The 11,359-nt window shown below is 40.3% G+C and overlaps 1 protein-coding gene across 1 annotated transcript in view; it reads left to right on the top strand.

The window, feature by feature from the left end:
• BRCA1 (BRCA1, DNA repair associated) overlaps positions 1–11,359 on the top strand; it is a 53,795-nt gene that overhangs the window by 16,413 nt on the left and 26,023 nt on the right. The window contains exons 10-12 of the mRNA XM_019550509.1: positions 1,511–4,915; positions 5,681–5,766; positions 8,385–8,566. Coding sequence (XP_019406054.1) covers positions 1,511–4,915; positions 5,681–5,766; positions 8,385–8,566 — 3,673 coding nt within the window. The remainder of the gene's footprint in view (positions 1–1,510; positions 4,916–5,680; positions 5,767–8,384; positions 8,567–11,359) is intronic.

Below are 11,359 nucleotides of genomic sequence, written 5' to 3'. Positions count from 1 at the left end.
GGGGCTGGGGCTGGGGCAGGAGCAGGAGCAGGCACTCCCCAACTGGGGCAGGACAGGGCATGGCACGGGACAGAGCTGCGGCTTGTTCAGTGGGTGTGGGAGGGGCACGGGGCAGGTCCTGCAGCTACGCGTACCGCGGGAGGGCATGGGGGGTGGATATGTGCCCCCGGATCTGGGCAAGGCAGGCTGCCGCTGTGGGCTAGGGCCAGGGCTGCACTGGGATCTTCCTGCCAGTAGTATTTATGGACAGGGGAGAATTTTAAAAACAAGTACATTTGTTTGCATTACTATACCAAATTTACTGGTATTTTATTGATAATCTTGGCTAAAGTGTTTGCAAGTTAAGGTAAAAAATTAGGTGCATTTGTGCACTGGAACTGAGAAAAATGTAATGTAAATTAAATTTTTTTTATTCTCTATAGGTTCTTATGTAGTCTGTCATCACTGTAGTGTTGGAGTACTTTCCAACTGTGTAATAAACGGCTTAATAAATGTCTGTTAAACACTGTCCATTTCTTCTCTTATCCTTTTTCAGAGGGAGAATTGTATGAGCAACATAGCATTTTGTTGATTTTATTTATAAATTGAAGGAAGGTTACAGAGTCAGCATTAACTCCCATTCCAAATGCAAGCATTTTATGGCCTTTAGTTCCTGTGGGAGCTTTGCCCCAGTCTGAACCAACCTTCAAGAAAGTGTTTGTCTACCCTTGCTCATGTTTGCATTCTCTCCTGCACCCATGAGCTCTGTCGTTTTATACATTTCTGTTTTGCCAGAGGAGCAGCATTTTTCTCTGTAGTTTGCCTTGGAAATTTCAGCCATCTTCTTAAGGTTTCCTGGGCCTAGGCTACTGAACATCATGAAGACAAACGGACCAAGACCTTCAACTTGATTTAAACTACATACCTGATGGATGTTTCTATAATTAACTGTTAATTAATGGTGTTTTTCCTGACACTGTAGTCAAAGCCTCTTACAAGATATTCTGCCATCTTCATCCGATAAACTTTCTATTCATTCCACATGTTCAATCTACATTTTTTTTTTTTTTTAGTTTTTTCATTTTTTTTCATAGCTTCGTGTCCAAAAATAAATTTTGAAGAATCAGCAAATGAAAGAATCATTGTAGTATAATGAAATAATACTGCATAGAATTAACATTAAATCTGAGTAACATGCTCACCTGGAAACCCAGAGAAATGAATTGACTTGGTATTAATTAGCTTTTGAAGGTTGAAGAAGAGGGAATAGGACAGTGTAGTGGGAGTAATGAAAACTCTGATAGTAAATCTTATGGGAGAATGAGAGACAAGCTAAGTCTAGAATAACTAACAGGAAATAGCTAATGAGTGTGTTAGGGGTATCAAACTCATTTATGCTGATTTTCAGCTGTAACTGCTTATTTTAATAACATTTTTATTTATAAACAAAATACCTGTTAAGGGCTTCATTAGCCTTGCATATGCAAAACATGAAATGCTTAATAATTTATCTTTTTTTTTGTATTTTTAGGTGAATGTGATTTCTCAGAGGAAGGCTTAGGAAGCAGTGAAGACATTCAAAATATCAGTGAAAATTTCCAAGCTGCTCAAGTGAATTTGTGTGAAGAGCATTTAAAGAATAATCTCTGCGCTTCTGCCTCAAACTTGCATGCAGAGCCATGTGACAGAACAGCCAATGATACATCATCACAGAAAAAGGGCAGTAGTTTATTCAGCAGTGCAGAAGAAATGAGTGTAGTGGGAGCTCAGTGCGTCAGTAAAAGTGAAGAGCCTGGCTCACAGCACAGCCCTAAAAGCCAATCAGATAAAAACGAGGAAGCCAGTAGTGCTGTACAGCATGTAAAAACTTCTGAAACATGTGAACAAAAGTGTGACTCCTTACATGAAGAAATGTCTTCTCTGGAGCAGCAGCTGCAGCCTGAAGCTGTGCCCACTGATACTTTGAGCCAAGTTTCTAAGAAAAGACTGAAGAAAAGCATTCAGAAAGTCAATGATTGGTTTTCAAAAAGCAGTGAGGTGCTCTCTTGTTCCCCTCAGGATGATGGAGCAGCTGACATAGAAGAGGGAGGCTCATGTTTGTCAGACAGAGATTCCTTTATTTCGGAGAAGACTGACATAATGGTAAACTGCTTGGAAGTTGCAATGGAATGTGAAAATGAAAAGAGTTTCTCAAAACCCAGTGTGCATAGCATTGAAAATAAAATATTTGGGAAAACTTATCAAAGAGATAGAAAGTCAAATTGGCGTGTTAGTCTTGGAGTGGTACCCCAGAATACAGAAGTGGAAGATGTTACTTCTGATGTGCAGCACTTGGATAATTCCAGAACTGACAGATCAAAGCGAAAAAGAAAGACTGTCTGTGGCCTGCAACCTGGAGACTTCATCAAGAAAAAAGATGCAAAGGTTGTAGATGAGCCTGATTGTCTTGTTGCTGCAAGGGGAAAAGCTGGTGAAGATTCTTCTGTTGTTGGGGGAGATCCAGTTTGTGAGAAAAAAGGGGAAAATACTTCAGCAGAACTTCCTCTCAAGAAAGGAGAATTCATCTTTAAAAATGGTGTTGAAAAGGTAATTGGTGACTGCACTGATGGAAAGCCAGAATTAAAGGTCTGTGACCAAAGGAATGCTAAAAAAAGATGTAGTTCTCTAACGGAGAGAAACAGACATTCAGCCAGAACCAAGCATACTCTACAGCTGGTAGTGAACAGAAACTCAAGTTCTCCTCATCAGATTGAGCTGCAGATTGATAGCTACCCAAGTAGTGAAGAATCAAAACGAATTGATTCTGAACAGAGACAAGTTAGACGCAGCAGAAGGCTTCAGTTACTGACTGGAGAAATGACCAAAGAAACCAGGAGAAGAGATGAGCCAAATGAGACATCAAGAAAGCAAGCCAATAAAAATGAAAGTTTTTCTTCTGGATTCCAGAGGGCTGTCTTGGTCTATGCCCCTGAATGCAAAGAACAGGTTGAACAGCAGGATATATTGAACCATAGCATACCTTTGTCAGACTGTAATTTGAAAGGTACCAATCTTGAAGCAAACAAGGTACACGCTACTCCTGAAACCTCTTTTACCATTATGGGAATTGAAAAAGATTTCTCAAATCCCTCACTACTACAACTTCAGGAAGCAAATACTTGTTCTCTGTTGGCCAGTGCAGACACTCAAGGCAGCCACTCACTCCTGCAGCTATGTTCCACGAATGTTGAGGAAACTGCTGGCCCAGTACTAAACTCACCTGAAACTAAGCAGTGCACAGCTACAGAACCTGACAAGAGCAAGTTACATGCTTGTTCACCCAAGGATAATGGATGTTATACAGGATATGACCCAGAAAGCTTCAAAAACCAAAAGATGACTGAAGCAAAAAGCATTTTGGAATTAAACACAGAAACTGAAGATAGTGAGCTAGATGTACAGTACCTCCGTAATATGTTTAGACATACAAAACGATTGTCATTTACTCTTCATTCTGGTCTAGTGAAGGAATCTGCAATAGAAAACACTGCTTCTGAAGCTGAAGGGAAGATGAGTACTAACCAGATAGAATACAGATATAACAGCAGAGATTTAAAAAATGATCCTCTGCATTTAAAAAACCCATCTGTAGGTCTGACTGGAGTCAGTGGGAGAGAGTCTAAAACCTGCCAAACAGCTAAAGATGTCTCTGGAAATGATACTGAATGCAGACACATTAGGGAGCATGGTGCAAATGCTTCACAAGTACAAAGTAAAGAACAATTTTTGTCTTCAGCGAGGTTATTTGGTGCCAAAATTAAACATAAGAGCAGATTGCAAAGAAGAAAACAATCAGCTGAAAAGACAGTGTCCTCCGAAATAGTGAGAGAAAGTGAGTTAAATTTGGACCTAAACCAATATAATGGAAGTCTAAGTGATTGGAATAATATAGAAGAGCCCATTTGCCAAGGAAATGGTTTAAGCATAATTAACGGAACAGGCTCCAGTTCAGAAAGCAATCAAGCAGAAAAAAATGAAGTAGCTGAAAACAAACAGCCAGTATTAAATGTTCAGCCTGAATCTATGCTGAATTGTCTAGCAGTTTGTCAACAAAGTCCTGCTGAATTTAGTTGCAAAATCTCGGAAAAGAAATGCAGCGAGAGGGAAGGCAAACAAGTAAAGAGTGATAAAGAACAAATAAATCAAGTTGCCAACATGTGGGTACCTGAGTGTTTAATTTCAGAAGAAGCTCTGGAGCAACCCATAGAGGACACCAGTGGTTTTCCAGCACTGTCTGAGACCCCTGATGACTTAATGTTTTCTGCTGAAGACCTTAAAGGTAATAACAGCTTTTGTGATGCTGATAGGAAAAACATTTCTGCTGTGTTTGTTAAAACAGATGAGAATGCACTGGTAAGAGACATCAATAGTGACAGCAGTAGCTCTAAGTCTAGGTCTCAGACCTTTGTTCAGAGATCTCGAAGAGCGGTGCAGAAACTGCAGTTCTCTGAAGAGGAGTCTAATGAGGATGAAGACTTGCCATGTTTTCAGGAATTAATATTTGGCAAGTCATCAAGCGCACACACTCAATCCCAAAAACAGAAGATGTCTGTGAGAAGATCTTCAAATCCCTCAGCACAGATTTTAGCACTGCAAAGTAGCAGCAGTGGCAGTGACAAAGTTGTACAGAAGATGCCTGAGGCCACCTTAAAAGAGGTGTGTGTTTCTCCAAGCCAAGAATCAGAATGCTCTGTTAACTTATTTTCTTCCCAGTCCAACATGTCAGAAGATTCAGCTAACAGACCAGAAGACTTGAGGCTAGTCCCTAGTACCAAAGAGAAGAAAAACTTCAGTGAAGGCAAAGAAGCTAGTCCACATGAAAATGAAGAGCTGAAAGGAAGAAAAAATGCTTTGCAAGATGAACACCAGGGAGACCCAAATTTGGAATCAAATATAGGTACAAATCAAGATTTACATCTTTGCTGCAGTTCATTATTTGTACTACCAAACTGCTTAAAAGTCCTACTTCTATACTAGGACTACCCTGTATTGTGTATCTTACGAACACAGAACAAACAGTCCCTGCCCCCAGGAGGTTGCAATCAAGTTAACACCACAATTTACTTCCTCATGTTTTTCATTCTTGAAAATTAAATTCTCTATAGCAGGTACTAGGCGCAGGTTAATTCATATTGTAAGATGGCTCAACTCTTGTTTAAAGGGAATACGTTTCATATTAGACTATAATACCTGGATCTAGCAGTAAAGCTTCAGTGTTACTTCTATGGTTGTTTCCCCCGGTTTAAATGTAAATGAAGTAGAAGTGATTCCTCACTCCTGTTCAACTGTTTAGGACTTTCTTCAACTGAAACAGAAGTTTTAAATTCACAGAATAGTTGCATATTTTTCCTAAAGAGAAATACAGTCTTTCAAATGCTTCAGTAAGTTATTGTTTGGGATGCATTCTTAGGGTAAAAAGTTCAATAGCTTTTAAGTTCCATTAAGCTCCACGGTCCTTAGAATAGGATTTTCAAAAAATGCTCAAATGAGTTAGGACATGAGCCATGCTGAAAGGAACATCAACTCCTAAGGTACTCAAACGCTTTTGAAAATGTCGCCCTCAATTCCGTTATGGCAGACTTACAGCAATGAGGGCCTGTTGTGAATGGGACAAGCTTTTAACAGTAGCTTTTAAAATATGAATCATAACTTCTTTTTAAAGGCGAGCCATCTGGATATGATAGTGAAGCCAGTCATCTAGGGGATTCATATGGATTATCCACTCAAAGCGAGATTCTTACTACACAGGTAAGTAAGTTTACTCAAATATCATTGAAAAGCACTTGATGAACATCCTAGCCACAGCTGGTTAGCGTAAGTTCTCGAATATAGGCAATTGCAAAATTTATTAAATCCATATTGCTATCAGGAAAGAATGATGTTAGAAATTTATTTCAAGTACTTTACTATTCAGGATCACAGAGCTGCATTTATGCTATTATTTGTCAACTTTTATCTTCTTTTATAAAGACATTCTAATACAATTGCTCATCACGGTACTGATTTTTGACGCTTCGTTTTTGGTGATGTCTGTTAATAAAATCCTATACTTGATTAGTTTGGGAAACCTGGGCATCAAATTCCCAAAGATTGGATTGATAGGGAGTGATACTGGATTTGCTTTAAAACATTTATCTGAGCTTATTCTGTCTTGAGTAGGAGACTGGACTAGATGACTTCATGAGGTTCCTTCTAGTCCAGGGGCAGGTAAAGTCTGGTCCACGGGCTGGATCAGAACTGCAGCAGACTCGATTTCCCAGCAGCCCTTGCCCACATCTCTGTCGCTGATTTCCATCAAGACCCCAGGAGTGGGAGGGCTGTGACAGCATGGGGCAGGGCTTCCATAGAGACCAGCCCCAGCAGGACTAGTAGGGTGGGGGGCTGCTGTAGGGGCTGGGGTAGGGTGGGGGGCTGCTCTGGGGCTGGGATCTCGCAGCGGTAACAGGGGTGGTCCCGAGCTAGGGCAGAACTGCAATCCGCTGCCTGCACATCCCAGGCAGGGGCATGCAGGCAGCGGATTGTGGCTCTGACCTGGCTCTGGATCACGCTGTCACTGCCAAAAGATCCCAGCCGAGGTCCTAGATCAGCTTCCTGCACAGTGGCATGCCCTGCCAGCAGTGCTGGAGCCAGTCTCCCTGGAAACCCTGGCCCCTACACTGTCACAGCCCTGCTGCTCCTGGGGTTTCCATAGAAACTTGCTGTACTGTCATGGCCAGGGGCTGCTGGGAAATGGAGTCCGGCCAGCAGCCAGAGGCACCATTTTGTCCACCCCTGTTCTAGCCCTACTTTCATATGATCCTGTACCACTAGGGAATAGCATTATGACCTAAAAGCCTTGTTGTCTTGTATTAATGGTTTGCTCCAGTGATTTATTAGAGGAATGTATTCCTTACTAAGTGTTCCAAAACAAACCAATTACCTGAATTTAAAATGTATACTTGTTGGTTGACCTCAGTGTAATTCCTGTTGATGAGTTGTCTTGCTGATCTTTTTCCAAGGCCTTTCTTACAATTAGGACACTATTGACAATCTCAGCCCAGTTCAAGGAGAACTGAGTTTCATTTTTCTTGAACGGTTTTTCCATTTTTCAATCCAGAATATGCTGCAGGTAGTGCAAGTCATTTTTTATCCTAGTGCTGCACAGCTATGCTTTGGCTTTGCAATGCTGCAGCTTCAGTGGTGACTAAAAAGCCCAGAGTAGGCAAACCTTAATGCCTATGGACTGGGTTTGGTGCTGAAAAAATTCTTAAAAAGTGAAGAAGTCTAGTAAGTGATTTAGTAATGAGAGTGTTCCACATGATGGCAGTGGTGAAACTGAAAAAGTCTTGTTAACTGTTTTAGGAACCACCTTTGTCAAGCATGGAAAACATTTTGTAAGTTTGTAAAAGCATTCTCTGAAACCATAAATTCTGCATAGTCTAGAAGCTATACAGCATGATTTCAAGGGAGTGTGCACAGTTTTCAAGAATCAAAAATATTAGGGAGGATGGGATTTTTTTCTGTTGGAAAATAATGTACAAGGGTTCCTAGTAATTTTGCAAAGCAAGCATATTAATTTCTGTACTACCTATTTCAAAATAAGAGTTGTTTAATACTCGTGTATAGGGAGGGACCTACCAAATTCACGAAGCCCTGGCATCCTGAAGTGGGAAGGTGGGGAGAGATTTTCATGACAGAGCAAGCCTGGGTGAGCCGATGGGAGACCACACCTCTGGCTGAGGGGTTCTAGAAATCCTGCTCCTCCCTGGGGAGGGGGGACTTCCAGGGCCCCTCTGCCATAGGTGTGGGAGGTGGGGCCACTATACTCCACCTCAGAAGTAGTGCTGGATGTCATGCTGGGACTGCGAAATACAAAGGTGTACCCACTGGGAATTAGGTAGGTCCTCGCTCATGTGTGAATCCCAACATGGCTGGAATGTACTGGTATGTGCAGACTAAGATGAATGCGGTATTCAGGGGCCACTTTGTTAAACACGCCTCTTATGGGGCGTTCCGCAGGTCAGAACGATTGAAAGAAGTAATATTCTTCCGTAACTTTACATGAAAGTAATCTTTCTACAGGAACCAATATTCACCCTTGCTCCTGTTTAATGAGGTTCTGACAACTTGGAATCTATGTCAGTATTCGGAACTAGCAAAGTTTTTGTTTTTGTTTTTGTTTTTTTTTCTTTTTTTTTGACATGAGAATTTTGCAATAACAATTCCTAGTTATCTGAGAAAATAGTGTATACATGAATTAGGCCCCATGGTTTCAGTGAGAATCCTTCTACTGTTCCATTCAGAAATATTTTGTTACAGAAATTCTTTTTTACTGTTTAGCAATCACACTGGCTACTGGTGGCACAATGTTGTTTTTTCCATTGCAGCAGAAAAATGACATGCAAAACAACTTAAAAAAACTTCAGCAGGAAATGGCTGTGCTTGAAGCAGTGCTAGAACAGCATGGAAGTCAGGACTCTGAATTGCCATGTTCCAGTGTGGAAGGAGCAACTGCAACAGGACTGATAAGAACAGCAAGAGGTAAGCAGATAAGCAATGAAAATGATTTGTGTATTAAACTGCTAGGTGGGAAGCTCGTTAATTATTTTTCCCTCAAAGAGCTTGTATTTGGTTTGAACGTGCTTACTCTTAATATATTTTTGCTTAATCATTTTGGTGTAATACACAGAATACAGCAATAGCTCTCTTTGTATTTGTGATTTCCATATTATGTTTCTTAGGCAATGAAATGTATAATTCTTTGTTCTAGAGTACTCTCATTAGTCAACATATATTGATAAAGAGTTTAAGTAGGTGATACTGAGCCATATGTTGCAGTTCTCTTGGACGTTATTCCAATTTGCCTTCCATCTATGAACTATGGATGGATCTAGGATTTTGAAAAGGAGAGTGCAGATGGTATGGTGCATCGTCACCAGGGATCCTAGTTTTCCACAGGAAGAAAGCAGAAAATCTCTATTTAAAAAATACAAAAACTTGCGTTTTCTTTGACCTGAGACTGGCAGCATCCCATGGAGAGAAGCACTGCTTCTGCTTTCTTTTATTTTTGCCATGGTTTTTGCCTCTTGGCCAATCAGTAGTTTGTGGGGGGGACACACTGCTGATTGGCCTAGAGGCAAAAACCACAGCAATAACAGCAGAACTGGAGCTGCTTGCTGCAGGATGCCGCTGTGCTTCTGGTAGGTTGTGGTAATATGCAGATTCCACAGTTTTCTGTAGTGAACAGAAAACTAGGAGCTCTGATCTTCACATATAACTAGAAACCTACTTAATTTGTGCTTTCTTGGATTTTGCGGAAATTGCAAAATTAACGCACACAAAAAATCCTTAATAAAAATGCTGGCTCCCCACTGGAAGCCAGCGGTCCTTACTGCTGGGAGGGGAAAGTGCTTGCTGGCAGGGCAGCATAAAGGACAGCAGACAAGATAGTGGTTGCCCCCTCGTTGCTCCTCCCACCAGAACCTCTCCATCAATCAGTGCCAAGGGGTAGGGTGGCAGGAGGGGCAGCTAGCAATCATGATGGCAGCTGCCCCTTCATCCTTCCTTCCCCCTTTGGCCTCTCTGCCAGTCATTGCTGAGGGGTGGGGCTGATGCAAAATGCCCATGAAATCACTTCTGTGCACCATGAGCAGGCTACAGAAAATCTTGCAATGCTGCAATTTAAGCATTTCCAGAGATTTTTATTGGGGTTTTAGAGGTTAAGCAATTTCAAAAAATCCAAGGCGACTGTCTATTAAAGTGTGGCAGCTGTTTTGATGCTCAGATTCCTGCAGATATTTAGCGCCAGCATTTTGGGGGAGGGTCTTGAACAGATTTCCCTCACTTTAAGAGGCCCCAATGAGCTTTTGCTGTGTTTCAGTTGCTAGTGTTTTCTCCTGGTTTTTTTTTTTTCCTTTTAGATACCTACTGAACAACTTATTCCCAGTATTTTAAATAGTAAGACTAACTATAATAAGGGTATGGTAAATTAGAGCTTATGTTAATAACATTTCAAATAAACTCCCCTTGCAGTATGCAGGACAGAAAAGGATGTAGCCAGATAGATGTAAACCTATGACTTCGCAGTTCAGTTATTTTGAAGTTGCATTTTACTCCATTTCGAAGCACATCTCCATTGGATTTTTTTTTTTTTTAGCATTGATGAACCTACACAGGTCTTACCAACAGTATGAGTTATAGGGTAGACAAATCATATATGTTCAATGGTAAAAACGTAAGTGTCTACTTGTCAGGACAACTTACTGTTGGTAACATAACCGCAGATTAATTTGTGGTGATAAATGTACTTTCAATAATGTAAAAAGCCTATTATTACTCATTGCTGTTCTGCTACCAGTTCCAATGGAAAAAGGGGATTCAAATGGCTAGTACTAGTACAATCTGGCTTTTTAATTATAGTCTTTTTTGGTTTTGTGATCTGCTTTGCCTTTTCCATTTGGTTCTGTTCATCTACTTTTTACCATTTTCATTTAAGTTCTTCATCTCGCATACTTTAGAAATACAGTAAATATGATTTAAATTCCTTTTTGTATCTTAACAGAAAAAGTGGTCGTGCCAGCCCAGGGTAGACCAAATTGAGTAGAAATGCTATTCCTGATGGAGCTAGCTTTGAACTGAGTATTTGTGACATTTTTTCGTAGCACCTACCAAAGCTCATGCCTCTCTGAACCAGTTAGTCTTTAAAGTGCCACCCTACGTTGTGTGTGACAGTTCTGAATCCAATAAGCTAAATTCATAAGATAACTGTAAATAGCATGTTTGAGGATTAAGCTAGGAAATCATTTATTAGTTTCCTTCAGGCTAGAAAATGACAAAAAAATTAATGAATATAGTCCTTGTTTACATTGTCATGCTAGAATGTGCATTTCAGGCTTCCTTGTAAAAGTTTAAAAACAATTACAGTTATTGTTGATTTGATAAAAATTGCAAGCATCTCCAAGCAATTAGGTGTTTACCTTTCCAACCACTTACTGGTGAACAGAGATAAATCCCCAAAAACATGATAACAGAAATGTATAAAGTAGCAGGATTCTGCTTTGGGTCTGTTTGATAGTTCTACTTTTTTCAATATTATGTCCACCTAATTCATCAGGTGTAAATTATTTAGTACGTAAAATAAAATGTAGGTGTTTCCTGTGTTCAAATACTTAATATCTTGTGTAGGTTGATTTGCTGGACATTGGTATTTTACAGTCTGAGAGAACTTTTACAGGAATTGGAAATTAATGTGGCTGTATTTTTTCAGGGTTAGTATTATATTATAATCAGCAGCCTACTGAAAGTTGCTTAAACTAATCTCATTTTGGCAGTAGAAATTTCAGTGGTACTAATGGTTTACTCA

This window comes from Crocodylus porosus, unplaced genomic scaffold, assembly GCF_001723895.1.
Source record: "Crocodylus porosus isolate Cpor-Errol unplaced genomic scaffold, CroPor_comp1, whole genome shotgun sequence".
Classification (NCBI taxonomy): domain Eukaryota; kingdom Metazoa; phylum Chordata; order Crocodylia; family Crocodylidae; genus Crocodylus; species Crocodylus porosus.
This window is presented reverse-complemented; position numbering and strand designations above follow the sequence as displayed.